This window comes from Schistocerca gregaria, chromosome X (assembly GCF_023897955.1).
Source record: "Schistocerca gregaria isolate iqSchGreg1 chromosome X, iqSchGreg1.2, whole genome shotgun sequence".
Taxonomy (NCBI): Eukaryota; Metazoa; Arthropoda; class Insecta; order Orthoptera; family Acrididae; genus Schistocerca; species Schistocerca gregaria.
In genome coordinates this window covers 560,085,864-560,104,517 of record NC_064931.1, presented here as the reverse complement: position 1 = coordinate 560,104,517, position 18,654 = coordinate 560,085,864, and the positions used below count along the sequence as shown (strand labels likewise).

At 37.3% G+C, this 18,654-nt stretch overlaps 1 protein-coding gene across 5 annotated transcripts in view; it reads left to right on the top strand.

Moving 5' to 3' along the window:
* Window positions 1-18,654, top strand: part of LOC126297449 (alpha-protein kinase 1-like) — a 188,400-nt gene that overhangs the window by 131,921 nt on the left and 37,825 nt on the right. For all 5 annotated transcript variants that reach the window (XM_049988303.1, XM_049988305.1, XM_049988306.1 and 2 more), the window contains one exon: window positions 5,174-5,298. In XM_049988303.1, coding sequence (XP_049844260.1) covers window positions 5,174-5,298 — 125 coding nt within the window. The remainder of the gene's footprint in view (window positions 1-5,173; window positions 5,299-18,654) is intronic.

The window sequence follows — 18,654 nt, the reverse complement described above, 5'->3', positions numbered from 1 at the left end:
GACCGTAATAACGACTTTGATACGCCTGGGCATTGAGTCAGAGATTGGATGGCGTGTACAGGTACAGCTGCCCATGCAGTTTGAACACGATACCACAGTTCATCAAGAGTAGTGACTGGCGTATTGTGATGAGCCATTTACTCAGCCACCATTGACCAGACGTTTTCAGTTGGTGAGAGATCTGGAGAATGTGCTATCCAGGGCAGCAGTTGAACATTTTCTGTATCCAGAAAGGCCCGTGCAGGGCCTGCAATATGTGGTCGTGCATTATCCTGCTGAAATGTAGTGTTTCGCAGGGATCGAATGACGGGAAGAACCACAGGTCGTAACACATCTGAAATGTAATGACCACTGTTCAAAGAGCCATCAATGCGAACAAGAGGTGACTGAGACGTGTAACCCACGCCACTCCGTACCATCACGCTGGGTGATACGCCAGTATGGCGATGACGAATACATGCTTCCACTGTGCGTTCACCGTGATGTCGCCAAACACGGATGCGACCATCATGATGCTGTAAACAGAACCTGGATTCGTCTGAAAAAATGAAGTTTTGCCATTCGTGCACCCAGGTTCGTCGTTGAGTACACCATCGCAAGCGCTCCTGTCTGTGATGCAGCATCAAGGGTAATCGCAGCCACGGTCTCCGAGCTGATAGTCCGTGCTGCTGCAAACGTCATCGAACTGTTTGTGCGGGTAATTATTGTCTTGCAACGGTCCCCATCTGTTGACTCAGGGATCGAGACGTGTCTGCACGATCTGTTACAGCCACGCAAATAAGATGTCTGTCATCTCGACTGCTAGTGATATGAGGCCGTTAGGATCCAGCACGGTGTTCCGTATTACCCTACTGAACCTACCAATTCCATATTGTGCTAACAATCACTGGATCTCGACCAACGCAAGCAGCAGTGTCGCGATACGATAAACCGCAATCGCGATAGGCTACAATTTGACCTTTATCAAAGTTGGAAACATGATGGTACGCATTTCTCCTCCTTATATGAGGCATCACAACTACGTTTCACCAGGCAGCGCCGGTCAACTACTGTTTGTGTGTGAGAAATCGGTCAGAAACTTTCCTCATGTCAGCACGTTGTTGCCACCAGTGCCAGCCTTGTGTGAATGCTCTGAAAAGCTAATCATTTGCATATCACAGCATCTTCTTCCTGTCTGTTAGATTTCGCATCTGTAGCACATAATCTTTGTGGTGTAGCAATTTTAATGGCCAGTAGTGTAGTATTGTTCAGTTAACATCTTGAAAACTGCTATTTTTTCTATGGCGAACTCACAATAAAAGTAAAATCTTTCAATAAATAAATCTTATGTGCTGTTCTGTTAATACATTGATCAATTGAAGCCCGGGTTAGATCATCTATAGTTCATTTTTATTTTGTCTGATTTCATGTACCACTTTTGAGTGAACCACTAAAGGTGATGAAAATTGCACACTTTAGAACCACTGTGGAATTCACACAATAGCAAATGTAAGTCAACTAAATTCAGCAGTAGTGAGATCTTTGATAAAATACAGTTTGTCAAAATTATAGTTAACAGAACGATAGTTACAAGAAACTTGATCCACTTAAGTAGAATGTCAGTCTACAAAAGAGGTTTTACAATGAGACTGACTGTTGAGAGTGAAATGAAACACTCTATCACCATATGGTATAACCAGAGAAATAAATGCACACTTACGAAAACATCCAGTTCCCTTGTGCACATGTTTATCAGCTGTAACATTCTAGTTGAAAGTTGCAACCACCCAACAGTGGACTAGGAACTTTACAGTTATACAAGTGACACACAAGACAAAATTTACTCTGTTCTAAAAGCATTACCAGCCAACTACTTTGAGAATTAGTTTGAAAGTCTATCTGACATGAAAACACTTAAGATTTTCTGAGCAGTAGGATAGTTTTACTAGTGTAAAATATAACTCCCATCTTTGAAGCCATTTACACCAACACTGGACTAAGAGATTGCGAGGCAGTTGTAGAAAAAATTATTTCCATGATATGAAGGACAACTATCTGCCATGGGAGCTGAATAGTTAGCAATACTGACAGCCATGCCAGGGACCTGGATTCGATTCCTGGTATTGCCAGGGATTTTTCCATGGTGGGAGGACTGGTACAGGGTGTGCAGTCATCCTCTCAAGTCCAAGTGAGGAGCTTCTTAACCAATTGGTAATGATTACATGCTCAAGAAACATGACAGCAACCAGATTAGCTGTGTGCTGACCACATGCTCCTTCATACCGCATGTGATGATGCCATTGACAGATGTTGTCAGGGCAGTCAGTCGCCCAACTGACCCGTCTAGGGCCAGAATGCAGAACTTTATGTAGGGTACATAAAACATCTTCATGTCCAGCAAACTGGGCATGTTGCCAGCCAAGCCTTCTCAAACAAAAGCTTAAACATTTCACTGTGGCAATAACCAAGGTGGCCTCAATCAAGTTTTGGAAAATAGCTTGAGTCTTATAGAAAAACAGGTGGAACAGCTAAAAATGATGAAGACCCTCCACAGCACAAGGACAGTGTACAAAGCTCCAAAAGGAATAGTGATTGTTGCATAAAGGTTTTGAAGGAAAGTGGAGAATTGTAGCGTAAAAGTGCCTAAACGCAATCAGTTTATCGAAACATGTCTGTCTGTCAGAAGTACAATATGTCTTCAATGAAAGTTGTAGTTTTGAGGCAGCCAATAGTACATACTTAATAATACACAAGTAAAATGAAAGCTGACAACTCAACAATGCCCCAAAGGCCCAATGCAATTTGTGTCACATTTTACACAGATGTGATAGGTGCATTAGTGTCACTTGTAAATAAAATTTACTACAGATGATTAGAAAAGTAAATTTTGTCCCTGTGATTGCAGGACAATAAAAGTCACAGCTGCCTGAAAGACCAACAGCAGAACGTACCACATAATTGCTGCCCAGCATCACAGATTTCTATCTGCTGCAGAACACTGAAATTTATTTTGTGATGAAACAAAAGGGCCCAATTAGTTAAAAATTGCCAAACATAGAATTAATGTAGTTTCTAAAAAAATAAATCTTTTGAACCCCCAACTCTCATTCTTCACACATGAGATCCTGAAATCTACGTGTCAAGGTAACTGAATGGATTCATGCTTTTGAACTTCTAGACATCAGTGTTTACGTAGAGAGTACATTTCTAGGATATACTTAGCTGCATTTGTGACGAGAGAGAGATTATTAATAGACTACGTGAACTTTTATTAATAGTCATGTTACCACCCATAGTAAATCATATCAAATCTTTAGCCAAGCAGGCAGGCTTATTCTTCTCTTTGCATGGATGTGTAAGCTAATTTCCTTGAGAAAATCTAAATTTGACAGGACGAGTTCTATTTGGTTATGTTTTTAGGTGGTGTATTCTTTTATATTATCTGTAGCCACTTTTCTCGTCTCATTCTCCAGTGCCAATTTTGTCAGTTCAGTTAACAATGGAATCCTGACAGTGTTTTCCATAATTTTCCAAAGTCAGTCAACAAGAACGCTTCTTCAGACAAACCCACAGTTATTGACTTCCTAATTTATTCAATTGCTGATGATCTCAGTAGCAACACATCACTAAAAATAATGTGCTTCTGTCTTATTTTCCATGGGTCCATTGTGGGCAATTCAAATTTCCATTCTTTTAACATGGAACACTTCTTTGAATTTTGAAGTAATCAGCTTCACTTGCTGAACTGGCCTTCTTTGTATTATTATTATTATTATTATTATTATTATTATTATTATTATTATTATTATTATCAACAACAACAATTGCTTCTTGTGTTTCAGGGTTGTTATATATCACTGCCACTTAGATACACTCTAAAACAAATGAGAAAAAGACACACCGCTAAGGAATTGTCTGAATGAGATGGAAATCAGTAGATGTGATGCACATGTACACACAAACAAATGAGAACACTTTGTCCTATAATTCACTTTCTTATTTCATTTTCAACATTGGATTACACTTTGTCCTATAATTCACTTTCTTATTTCATTTTCAACATTGGATTACACTTTGTCCTATAATTCACTTTCTTATTTCATTTTCAACATTGGACAAATATGAACAGCCATTATTAGTCAGGCGTGCTCCTTTATTTTCACCATTTCCAAGCTACAATACTTAAATCTTTTCTTACAAATATTAATATGAAAATTTATCATCAAATAAACCCATAAAAATAAATATGAGTGTCAATTGTCCACAAAGAGGCGCTATGTTTCATACATGTGGATAATTTTGTTTTGGGCACACACCTGTCTTAATCAAAGAATTTTATTTATAGTTAATCAGTAGTTGTATTTATCTTTATGCCAAACATTCATTTGTTAGAGGATTTCATGCTAGACACTTGCTATTTCTCGTGCATGAGCAATGTGGTGTTGTGTATCATTATAGTTGTCAGGCGATTCTTTTTATAAACAGTTGTTAACAGCTTATTCTGTAAATTGGTGCAAACATGGTGATTTTTCTAGGGACTGTTTTTATCATGTGATTTTACTATTTTATGTTTTTGTGTTTCAGCTTCAAATCCAGTCAAAATCTCTTCATTTTAACACGATGTAGCTTGGCAGTTCTTCAGTTCCCCCCCCTCCCCCTAATCAGAAATTCCCAGCAACTTCAGGTTGGCCCGCTCTCGCCATCTACATTTACTGCTCAACAAGAGATGACACAGCACAGTCATTGTCGAAGCTGTCACATTACATAACACTGTCACCTGTTATCTCATACTGTCACCTGTTATCTCATACTGTCACCTGTTATCTCATACTGTCACCTGTTATCTCATACTGTCCACTGGGGTATACAGAAAGAAATTTGCGAAGACTTTATGCCCTGGTATCACCATGTCCTCTGTTTATGATCTTTGCCAGCTGCACAGTGAAATTGCACTGCAGTCACACACATTTATCCATCAGCTGCCAAAGTTTACAGTTCTGCATTTTCTGTTGATACCTGTATGAATTTCAATTTGTGACCAATTTGTGTAACTACTTCGCAGTGCAACAGTTTTTTCTTAGGGTATATTTGAGAAAAAAAGTTTGTATTAAGTATTTGAACTGATTATTACCAACTTTTTTTGCAAGTGAAAATTTGTGTCAGCTCAGGCCAATTTAAATAACTTGCTTTTCAGGGTTTCACAAAATTCTCCTGCTAGAAGTAACACCAATGCAAGGCTGCCTCCTCCAGGCTTCTCAGCTGGACCCAATCATATGAATGCCTTTGGTCTTGGGATCCCTCGCGCTCCCACGACATCAGGTTTGTATATTTCTAAATAAATCAGTTCAGTCATAACTGAAGTAGTTTTGCTTTCTTGTGAAAAAATTTTATTTCAGCAGGAGTGGTGGGTTTTACATCAGCTGTTTATGTAGTTTGATAGGCTTTAATGCCATTATTCTTCCTTGCTTCATATTGTGGAAACATTTGTTTTCAGTTATGGCTTGTGGTTTCAGAAGCAAACCACATGAAACACAGTTGTACACATATAACTAAAATCAGAATATAAAGACTGTAGATCTCAGACAGCCACAGGCCAGAATTTGGCAACTTCCATAGCACTGATAGTAACTTTTACGAAGTCTCCCATGGTGGACATAAGTGACATTGTGAGGTATGTTTAACCTTACAGTCAAAAGAACAAACTCCACACTGAAACCCCACCTCTGGCGACTGATTTTATTCCTTATGCTCCAGAAAGGATTTGGTCGAGTGACTTCTAGGTAGCCGCCTCTCCTGTATGACTGTGATGGAGTTCTTCATGCATCAGTCATATTTCCAGGTGAAGTATTCTAATGCACCCTGTTTGTTTTTACTCTGGTAGTGCTGTAAGGATCTTGCATGCTGTAAGATAACTCTCTCTCAACTTCAGTCATAAACATGCTTACTGACAAGCAAACTGAGGAAAAATGTTGGATATTCGGCTTTGGTCATGTTGTTGGTAGCTGCTACTTCCCATGAAATCTCAATAGGAGAAATTTCAATAAGGCTAATATAACTTCTCCAGATGGGTGGTTGTAGACAGCTTGTAATACTGTCACATGTCATATTGATTGCTACTACATCCATTCTTTTGATAAGATAAAAATTAATGAAAAGGAAGTTATGTCAGCTGGTGAAGAAAAAGCTTGCATTCCAAGTCTGGAACCGTTTCTGGATATATACAGAGTGTTTCAGGAGAACTGATATGTTGTTTAGGTGGTTATTAGAATAGATGCAACAACATAGGTGCTTGTAATAACAAATCTTTATTTTTGACACGCTGTTTCAACATTTATCGCTGTTTTCAAATACGTCTAGACTTCGGTGAACTGTCGTATAACTGTCACTGTTTTATTAAAGTGATAAATAGTAATGTATCGGAAGTAAAACGTTGATTTTGATGTGACAGTAGTTTGACAGTTCCACTCTTCTGTTAAAGTACTGTCACATCATTATTAACATTATTAACATTTATGTCATTCACCACCCTATTAAAACGGTGAGAGATATAAGACAATTCACTAACTACACAATATTGATATCACATCAGACTAGACATACTTGACAATGGCGATAAATACCGAAACAGTCTGTCGTAAATAAAGATTTGTTATTACAAGCAGCTATTTTGCTGCATCTATTCTAATAATCATGTCGTTATCAGACATATATTATACTGCTGGCCCTAAAGAAGAAAAATTGTTGAGGAGGTGGTAGTATAGACTAATTTGAATAAAATGTTACATAAATGTGTGTTTAGTTTTTGCTGGTTACAAACATCTCTTACATTCTAACCCAAATAAATATTAACTGATGATGATGATGATGATGATGATGATGATGATGATGATGATGATGATGATGATAAGCAAAGGCAAATGATTAAGCTCTCAGTTGATTTTCATAATTTCCTCCTCCAACTTCAACACACATTTGAAATCTCTTGACATCATCACATATAGCTCTGCTAGGGTAGTCTTGGTATTCATTTATGAGGGCAGCATTATTCATAATCCATAATCGATCGAGATGGTGATTTCTTCTCTTGTGTTTACATTTTCTTTGTAGACTTTGCCTCTCATCCATCCCCAATGGCAAAAATCCGAAACGTTAGTTTCGGATACCTTGGTGGCTGAGACTCATGACTGTTTTTACCAGTACATCATTCAGAAAAGACTAGGTTAGGTGAAGTGTCACTTGATGACTATATTGTGTAGGCACCCTGTCATGCTGGAAGAACATACCATTATCATAGCCAAAGAAACCTCCTCTAAAAATGATTCATTTTCAAGACACGTTTATCATAAAAGTGTCCTATAAAATGGCATGATAACACAACAGTCCCAATAAACAAATTGTCTATCATACCACACCACACATTAACAGAAAAATGTTCTTGAAACCGTGTCTTTACAAATGCATATGGGTTTTCATCAGACCACCAGTGTAAGTTAACATTGTTATATACTGTCACAAGTGAAAATGGCTTCATCAGTAAACAGTAGTACTGGGATTACTGGGAGATTCGTAACTAGCTGATGACAAAATTCAAACCGTCTTGCATCATCTCTTTCTCAGCGGTGTTTAACCCACTTCATAAATGATACGGATAGATCATGTGCTTTCTTAATGTCCACCATACACTCTTATGGAACACAGATAGGTATAGAAATTTTTCGTGTACTTGTTGAGACTATATTATACCAACTGAATGATGTCTTCTACTTCGTCCACACTGTATTTATTTGCATTTTCAGATGAAATATGACTGATGGGCACAGCATCAGTCTCAACACAGTTTAGTGAAAACATTAGTACACATTCTGGAATATGGCACTCTGTAATCATCTGCCATATTCTCTTCAGGCAGCAGTGTTTTCATTACAAAAGCCATACACAAATGCCATATAAGCATATCTGTCATTTGTAAATATGTTTGGCATGCTGAAATTATACAGTAGAATTGGCCAATAGATCAGTCACAGTTGAAATATTCAATCATGTAAACTGAAGCACACTGCTTCAGAACAAAAATAACAATCAATAAATAAGGTCATAGTAACTGGATTACCAATATGCAAAATGAAAACTTGTCTCTGTAACTAATAAAAGTAGGAAACATGCAATGTGGAATGTTCTATTTTAGTTCGTCTACACTACCACCTCTTAAAATATTTACTATCCCTCCAGAAATACCGTGCATTACAATATGTCCTTGTAATGATTGAACATGCAGTTATGTACAATCACGAGATTTAATTTTAAAAGGTTTTGTTCATGGCTGCACTTCAGCAACTGGGCATACAAGAGCTTCAGTTCATTTTGGACAAAGCACTACGTTAGATGGCTACTAGTTTTAAATGGTGATTAAGTGGATGACATGCACTAGACTGTCTCAATGACTCCAACATTGACTATGGATAATGTGATTTTATGTCCTACATTTTTTTGAAGAAAACTGTTTTAAAACTGTCAAACCTATAGTCAAGGTTTATTAAAAACTGCATTTTGCAACAGGTTGGATTTTATTTCTAATGCATTGAAGCTCTTGCATGTACATCTGCTGAAATGCAGCCGTGTTCAAAATCTTGAAATTTATGCCTGCCCAGGTATCCAGAGCTGCATCTAAATACAGGGTGTTACAAAAAGGTATGGCCAAACTTTCAGGAAACATTCCTCACACGCAAAGAAAGAAAATATGTAATGTGGACATGTGTCCAGAAACACTTACTTTCCATGTTAGAGCTCATTTTATTACTCCTCTTCAAATCACATTAATCATCGAATGGAAACACACAGCAACAGAACGTACCAGTAACACTTTGTTACAGGAAATGTTCAAAATGTCCTCCGTTAGTGAGGATACATGCATCCACCCTCCGTAGCATGGAATCCCTGATGTGCTGATGCAGTCCTGCAGAATGGCGTATTGTATCACAGCCGTCTCCAATATGTGCACGAAGAGTCTCTACATTTGGTACCGGGGTTGCGCAGACAAGAGCTTTCAAATGCCCCCATAAATGAAAGTCAAGAGGGTTTAGGTCAGGAGAGCGTGGAGCCCATGGAATTGGTCCGCCTCTACCAATCCATCGGTCACCGAATCTGTTGTTGAGAAACGTACGAACACTTCGACTGAAATGTGCAGGAGGTACATCATGCATGAACCACATGTCATGTCGTACTTGTAAAGGCACATATTCTAGCAGCACAGGTAGAGTATCCAATATTAAATCATGAAATCGTGCTCCATTGAGCGTAGGTGGAAGAACATGGGGCCCAGTCAACACGTCACCAACAATGCCTGCCCAAACGTTCACAGAAAATCTGTGTTGATGACATGATTGCACAGTTGTGTGCGGATTCTCGTCAGCCCAAACATGTTGATTGTGAAAATTTACAATTTGATCACGTTGGACTGAAGCCTCATCCGTAAAGAGAACATTTGCACTGAAATGAGGATTGACAAATTGTTGGATGAACCATTCGCAGAAGTGTACCCGTGGAGGCCAATCAGCTGCTGATAGTGCCTGCACACGCAGTACATGGTACGGAAACAACTGGTTCTCCCGTAGCACTCTCCATACAGTAAGGTGGTCAACGTTACCTTGTACAGCAGCATCTTCTCTGATGCTGACATTAGTGTTATCGTCAACTACACGAAGAATTGCCTCATCCATTGCAGGTGTCCTCGTCATTCTAGGTCTTCCCCAGTTGCAAGTCATAGGCTGGAATGTTCCATGCTCCCTAAGACGCCGATCAATTGCTTTGAATGTCTTCCTGTCGGGACACCTTTGTTTTGCACATCTGTCTCGATACAAACGTACCACGCAACGGCTATTGCCCCGTGCTAATCCATACATCAAATGGGCATCTGCCAACCCCGCATTTGTAAACATTGCACTGACTGCAAAACCACGTTCATGCTGAACACTAACCTGTTGATGCTACGTACTGATGTGCTTGATGCTAGTACTGTAGAGCAATGAGTTGCATGTCAACACAAGCACCGAAGTCAACATTACCTTCTTTCAATTGGGCCAACTGGCGACGAATCGAGGAAGTACAGTACATACTGACAAAACTAAAATGAGCTCTAACATGGAAATTAAGCATTTCCGGACCCATGCCCACATAACATCTTTTCTTTATTTGTGTGTGAGGAATGTTTCCTGAAAGTTTGGCCGTACCTTTTTGTAACACCCTGTATATGAACCTTAAGCTGAAAATCGTGAAAACAGGGATGGCCATCAATTTTAACACAGTGTTTAAAACTGGCCATAATGCCAGATTATGTGAAATCTTACATAAATATAAAACAGTGCAACAAAATGCTTTCCATTACGAAGAAATTAGTCCAGCAAATCATATCAGATGGGGCCATAGAATGCCATAAGAAAAAAGAAAGTTTGAATGTGGAAGCGTACTGTTCATGCCTTTTCTAACAGAAGCATTTAAAGAACTATTCAATTATCAAATTGACTTCATCTAGAATGGTACAAATGAATGGCCTTATAATCATAAGTCACAAATTAGATATCAATAGAAATGTCAATATTTAAAAGCAGGACACAGGTTATTAATAACATTAAGATTACTGCAGATACTAGTATTAAGCATCATTTTTTGACAGAATATTAAACAAAATTGAAATTAGTTTCCTCAAGAGGAAAATACAATGTTACTTAAAAGTATCAAGTACAGTGTTGCCCCCCCCCCCCTCCAATCTTAATAATCTGTCCGTTGTTAACAATTTTGTTATCAATTTCAAAAGAGGTGTAGATGCCTTCAGATTTGACAAGGCCAAACAGGCCAAGATTGCACATGGGTATAATAATATTATAGAAAAAGAAATTAAAAGCCAACTTTTGTACAAAAGAACGAAAACTTATTGTCGGTATTAATCTCAAATTGAAAGAAAATGATGCTTTAATAACTAAGTGTGACAAAGGTAACTCTGTTGTTACTGCCTACATAAAAGAATATATAGACAAACCTGTGAAGGTTTTTGGACAAAACAACATTGTTTAGGTCACCATGAATCCTACTGTTAACCTGCAAAAGGAAATATGGCACTATTTAGCTAACACTAATAGCATGTTTCAGAAGTGTCAAAAGAAGTGCCTTGTCAACATGAATCTGAAGCCACCAGTTTGTAGGACTCAGTTTAAATTACATAAACAAAACCACTTGATCCGTCCTTTAGTCAACAGCATAGGGAACGCATGCTACAGTTAAACTAGGCAGCTTCGTTACAAAATCAAAGACTTGTTCATTTTCAAATGCAACTTTTCAGTCAAAAATAGAGCTGACTTAGTCAACAAAATAAAAACACGACAATGTATACCAGTCACTAGATTGGTCTCGTTTGACACAGAAGGTCTTTGCACGAATGTACCTACTGATTTGACTCTCAGCTTTATCGAGAAGAATTTATTACAGTATAAAAAATTAACTGCGATAAAAATTACTGAGCTTATTAATTTGTTAGAGATGGTACTTAAATATAATTATTTCACATTAAATAGTAAATTTTACATACAATCATATGGCCTAGCAATGGGTAGTCCTCTCACTGGAATCATAGCTAACTTTGTGAATCTGTGAATTTCTCACTCAGAATTATAAAGAAAAATACACTTTTATTCTCATTATGTAGGCATAGAATTATTGTCATTGGCAGCGATGACCAATAATGAGAACACTTGTTCTGCATATTCAATAGTTTCCACGATAAAATATGCTTCACAAAAGAAATTCACAATGAAAAATGTGGAGCTACACTTCCTTGATCTTAAAATATTTATAGTACATAACCGCTTCAGCTTTAATGTTTCCTGTAAACCAACTTATTCAGATAAAATTATCCCAGATAATTCTTCTCATCCACAAGCGCACAAATTAGCAATTCTCTTCCGCTATCAGTCGTGCCATAACAATGCCTCTGTCCCTTAGTAATGTACAAAATGAAATTAATGTGATAAAATCCATTGCTACTAACAATGGAAATAAGCAAGATGGAGCAGATTGTATCCTCAGTAACAAAACCACCAAAAGATTTTCAGCTCTAGAAGGTAACAGACCCACTTACAGGAAAGAGGAAATAATAAATTCATTTCCATCCCATTTTTAGGCAACGTGTCCCATAAGATTAAATGCCTTTTGGTGAATAAATATAAATGCAAGGTAACTTTCTCTATTAATAATAACCTAAAGAAGCATCTTGGGCATGGTATCAAAAATGCTGAGGCTCTGTTCTCAGATTCTGGCATTTACAAAATGATCTACAGTAATTGTCGTAGTTACTATATCACACAAACTGGTAGAGCAATCAAGGTGAGATATAAAGAACGCCTATCGGGGAAGAAAGATAGTACACAATTCCACTTTCGCAGAGCATTTGTTCATTGCTGGTCGTATTCTGCACGGTTTAGAGGATACTGTAATTTTACACAAAGAAGTAAAATGGTATAGACTAGATTTATGGGAAGAGATTGAAATTTTCGAATACATAGAGAAAAACAATGACTACAATTGCCTTCAACTTGCAGGTAGACATTTCCTGGAAGCCTTTAAGCCTCTACTTCTGGCCAAGTAGCCGAGTTGACAACTCAGTGCTGGCCTCCACATAGTGTTTGTCTTCCAAAAAATTCTGTGTTCAGTAAGAATACATTTCTTGTTGTTTCATAATGTAATCCCCACATTCTGTTAATTTCTAGTGTGTTTAATTCTATCTATAATATTGTGATTTCTATGCATATACACTGGCTAGTGAGGCTTTGTTCACTATTTTTCTGGTTATTTTGTTGTCCCCACTTTGTAGTATATTTGTTCATATAGCGTGCTTTATCAGTACAACCACTCCTTGTAGCATGATATTATTATGGTTGCGTATTCACGCCCAAGTGCTTCTTGTGTGGTCTGCTCATTTTGTAAAGAGTCTGCTCTGTTTACCTGAGCCTGCGGGCTCCTTGTAATTATACTCTTTTTTTTACGTCCTCTCCTCTCCCTCTTCTCAACTATTTAGTTAATCTGTTAATTCTTTTAATAATGTGTACAAGTGGAATCTCACACACCACTGATTACAGGAGCAGCACCTACCAGAGATAACTTCAGGCTAGTGCCTCTACTCTTCAGCCAGTCAGTGCATGTTGCTAGCTCTGAACATGACATATTGATGCTGTATAGAATCTGATGCCGTGTTTTATATTTAAATGTCTATTTTATACAAATCCTTCAAGTGACATAGTATATATAGTTGTATTTCCACAAATAGAGATAGTTTTAAAACTGTTGAAACCATGGTCAAGGTTTAATAAACCTGTATTTTGCAATTGGTTGGCCATTATTTTTAATGCATTGAAGCTCTTATATCAAATTATTAGAAGTTTCATCTTTTTAACATGTCATGTTTCTTTAGAGACATTTACAGAACATAGTGCAACTCTGAAAACTTCTTGACTCCTGTCACTCACTCACTGGTGTGTTCATTGGTGATGGATTCCAAATACTTACGTCAGTAGGGGGAAAAGCAATTCTCTCTCTCTCTCTCTCTCTCTCTCTCTCTCTCTCTCTCTCTCTCTCTCTCTCTCTCTCTCATGAATTAATTAATTAATTCTTTTTTAACTTCTGCTTAATGTCCACTGCTTCAATCTACTGCCTGTATTGTACTGGAGACTTATTAGATACCTTGTCATAGGTTTCAAAGGTCACTGTTATAAAGAACTAGCAATGATCTCACAACTTATGTTTTAGCTGTCATTAATGAGTTAAAGAGAGAACTGTCCACCGAAGTTTGGAAATAACTAGACCCATTTCTCTCCAGCAGCTTACTCACACAGCATTAATATAGGAAGGGGAGGTGTTGTTACACATATTAAGAAAGAACTCAAGTTCAGAACCATTCAGACAAGTACATTTTATAGTGATCAACACACAGAAGTGTGTGCTTGTGAATTGATACTGAAAAATAGGCCACTTTCAATTGTAACTTTATATAGATCCCCACAGGAAAATTTTGAACTGTTTGAGGAATCTTGGATGCCTTACTATGCTATCGGTCATACATCAGCAAGTAGTTAATAGTCTTGGTGACATCAGAATAGATTCTGTAAAGGATTTTGATAGAAAAAATATATGGAAACCTAATTTGGATCCTATAATTTGATTTCAGTAGCTAACTTTCTAATGCGGGTGGATAAAGACAGTAGGACCCTAATTGATCATGTTTCCTTTAGTAAAGCTCAAAGCAAGAAAATAACTGCTCACCCAGTAACAAATGCTCTACCTGATCACAATGCATAGTTGGTTTGGATAACTAACAAAATGCCTTACAGGATGGATACTCCGCAGTGGGAATAAGTTGCAATAATTAATGATCCAGGACAGATGTTTTTAAGAATAGTAAGACACGACCTGATGTGAAATTTATATTGGACCAAATGCTAACATAAAATTTAATCTATTCCATGATAAATTTGAATCATATTTGAAAATAGCTTTCTGCATAAGCTTATGAGTAAGGACATTAAACAGCCATGTAAAAGAAAAGAGGGTCATTAGAGAGATTAAAGTATCTTGTGAAAGCAAAAGCAAAATGTGTGTTGGCAAGAACAAGTAGATATACTGCAGTAGTTGCACACAACATACACTACTCAGAATTACTAAGAAAAATTATTTTAAAAAATCAAGGCACAAGCGCATAATGTCAGAAATCAGTAATACTGCCATCAGACTTAAGACTATATGGAATGTAGTGAAACAAGACAAAACAAACAACCACAAACAGGATAACAACATATTTAACCTGTAATGTTCGGAAACAGTATTAGTAGCGTCCTGCTTGACACAGTCAAGTCATTTAAATATTTGGACGTAAGGTTGCAAAGCGATAAAAGATGGAACGAGCATGTGAGAACTGTGTTAGAGGAGGTCAGTGGTAGACTTCATTTTATTGGGAGAATTTTAGGAAAGAGTGGCTCACCTGTAAAGGAAGCCACATATAGGATGCTGGTGGAACCTATTCTTGAGTACCGTTCGAGTGTTTGGGATCCATACCAGGTCGGAGTGAAGGTAGACAGGGAAGCAATTCAGAGGCAGGCTGCTACATTTGTTACCGATAGGTTCGAACAATGTGTAAGTGTTGTGACGATGCTTTGGGAACTCGAATGGGACATTTGAAGCTGACTGCCAAATGATTCTACTGCCACCAGCATACACTGTGCGTAAGGACCACAAAAATAAGATACGAGAAATTAGGGCTCACATGAAGGCATATAGACAGTCATTTTTCTCTCGCTATTTGTGAGTGGAACAGGAAAGGAAATGACAAGTAGTGGTACAGGATCCCCTCCACCACTCACCAAAAAGTGGCTTGCAGAGTATCATTGTAGTTATAGAATGGGAGGGCTATAAATGATAAGCCACAGATAGAAAATATATTTAATAATAATTTCTTAAATATATTAAAAAGTTTGGGTATGAACAGTTAAAGAGAGAAATCTCAACGGTATGTTGAAAAAGCAATTCTCAAAAAATTCCATAGTATAAATGTATCACCAACTTCTCCTTCTAAAATCAAGAAAATTATATATTCACTCAAAAATGAAAGTTCATCTGGTTTTGATGGTGTTTCCAATACAGTAATAAAGATTTGTTACTGTATAATAAGCCAGACTGATCTTACCTGAAATATATAATAATCACTAACTCGGGGCACTTTTCCAGAGAGACTGAAATATGCTTTTTTCAAATCCCTATTTAAGAAAGGTGATAGGGGAGATATCAATAACTACTGATGTGTTTCACAGCTGACACCATTTTACAGAATTTTTGAGAAGGTGACGAACTCTAGAATAGTATGTCACCTGAGTGACAATAATATCCTCAACAAATCACAGTTTGGCTTTCAGAAGAGTTACTGTAATGAGAATGCCATTTATGTACTCATTGAACAAATTTCACAAGCATTAAGTAATAAAACAGTGCCAGTTGGCATTTTCAGCAACTTGAGTCTGTAAATCTCGGTATTCTCCTAGACAAATTGCAGTTTTATGGGATTTTGGTATAGCCAAACAATAGATAATGTCATATCTAACCAAAAGCATGCAGAAAGGTTTACTTAGTAATTGAGAGAATGTGGCACAGGGACATCATTCCCACTAGGGAAAAGTCATGTATGGGGCTCCCAAAGGCTCAGTCTTAGGTCCACTATTGTTCTTCATATATGAAAACAAGCTTCCATCTAATATAAAACAAGTAGAATGAGTAATTTTTGCATGTGACACTAGTATTGTAATCAATCCAAGGGTACGTACAGAAATAGAAGGGAGAACCGATAGAGGTACTCAGGGTACCCTCCGCCACACACCGTCAGGTGGCTTGCGGAGTATGGATGTGGATGTAGATGTAGAATAGAGGAAATGGTAAACAATATTTTTTAAAGTATCACTGACTGGTTTTCTGCAAATGATCTCACCCCCAATTTTAAAAAGACACAACATATTCAGTTATCAAAATCTAGAAGTACTACACCTATGCTAAGTGTAACACCAATGGTAACTGTAACCCGTGATGAGGAAATAATAAATAGAGTGGAAACTTCAAAATTCTTAGGTGTCCATATTGATGAGATTTTGATGAGATTTTAAACTGAAAAAAACAACACATTTTTAACTCCCAAAACAGCTTAGTGCAGCCACATTTGCACTTAGATTTATTGAGGTCCTGCAGACAGATGCGTCAATAAGTTGACACATTTTGATGAAATGATGTGCTGGGGTAACTCATCTTTAAGGAAAAAAAGCTTTCATTTCTCAGAATCATGCTGTAATGTGGTGCTCACTAATGATCACCTTGCAGATGCCTGTCTAAGGAGTTGGGCATTTTGACTCCCGATTCACAGTATATTTATTTCCTCATGAAGTTCATTTTAAATAATCCACTGCAGTTAAAAAGGAACAATGATATAAATAATTATAATACCAGAAGGAAAAAGACATTAATTACTCCACATTAAGGTTGTCTTTAGCACAAAAAGGATGCACAATTGTGCAAATAAAATTTTTTATCACTTATCAAGTGATATAAAATTTCTGATAGATAGCAAAGTAAAATTGAAAACAAACCAAAAAAGTTTCTCCTTGGTGACTACTCCTATTCCATAGAACAATTTTTGTTATTGCAATGTGTAAATGGTGATGTGTTTGAATTAATGACTCACATCCATATATTTTAAAAAATTTAAATGTTCAGCATGTAGCCATATTCACAAATTAATTTGTGATGTGAATGTATAATGACTTGTTCCACATCGTTAAGATTTATCATGCAAAATGGTCTGTGCGACATAAAACTAAGCAAACTAATTTTATACAAGTTTAGGTCATTTTCAGAAGAGAGCTGCATCCAAAACTTAAGAATGTCAGTGCATTTAAGATCATTCAGTTATTTATTCCAAGGCTCATAACTTGGTGCCTTGTACATGTGAACTTAATTATTGCTATATAAGAACATAAGAAAAGAAAGTCCTGTGTGATCTCTCTCTCTCTCTCTCTCTCTCTCTCTCTCTCTCTCTCTCTCTCTCTCTCTCTCTCTCTCTCTCTCCCTCTCTCCCCCCTGTGTGTGCGTGTGTGGTGGGGGGGGGGGGGGGGGGGGTGCCTCTTTGTAATACCTCAGCTATATGAGTAGAGTTTTTGCCTTAACTCCTATTGTTATTGGTGCATAAGGATGTTTATTTTAAAATTTTGTCTTAAATTTATTGTCTTTCACATGTATATTGGTGTCCAAAACTAAAGCAAAGAAACAAATGGAGATTTTGCAAGGTTGGATTTATTTTGCCACAAAACAGTTGGGACGGGTGATGATAATGTAGAAACAATGTTGTCACATAGAAGAAGGTGTAATTAGATGAATGACGAATACTGACTTCACATAACGAAAGTTTATTCAGCACTTGTGCATACAAGAGCGCAAAGCGAACTGCCTCTGATCATAACACATACAGTATACATACAGTTACAGAACATTCCAGTACAATAATTCTTGACATTTGTGGATACTTCTAGAATGTAATCAAACCGAATATAGAAATTAAAATTGTACAGTTCAGGTGATTTTTGAACTCTCAACAGACCAAGTACAGGTTCAGTCGTCAGAGCTTTTCGCAGCACATCGAAAGAATCTTGTTAAGCACCACCCCACATAAATTTAGCATCAGCATTTAACAACTCTTGGAGTGGCCTGGATTTGGTACAAAAATCTTTGATAAAACGACAGTAATAAGAACATAATCCAAGGAAGCTTCTCACATCTCTACTACTTTTTGGAATAGAAAATTCCATTATAGATCTCACCTTTTCTGGGTCTGGCCGCACACCTTCATTTGACACAAGGTGTCAAAGTATTTTGATTTCTTTTGTTTCGAAGAGAGACTTTCTTGGATTGAGTTTTAGTCCACCTTGTTGGAGATACTTACGAATGGCCCTAAGTCTTTTTATACGTTCATCAAATGTCTCTGAGAACACTGTGATGTCATCTAAATAACAAAGACACATCGTCCACTTCAGGTGCCCTAGAAGATTATCCATGATCCGGCCAAAAGTTGCTGGTGCATTACACAAACCAAACGGCATTACCGTA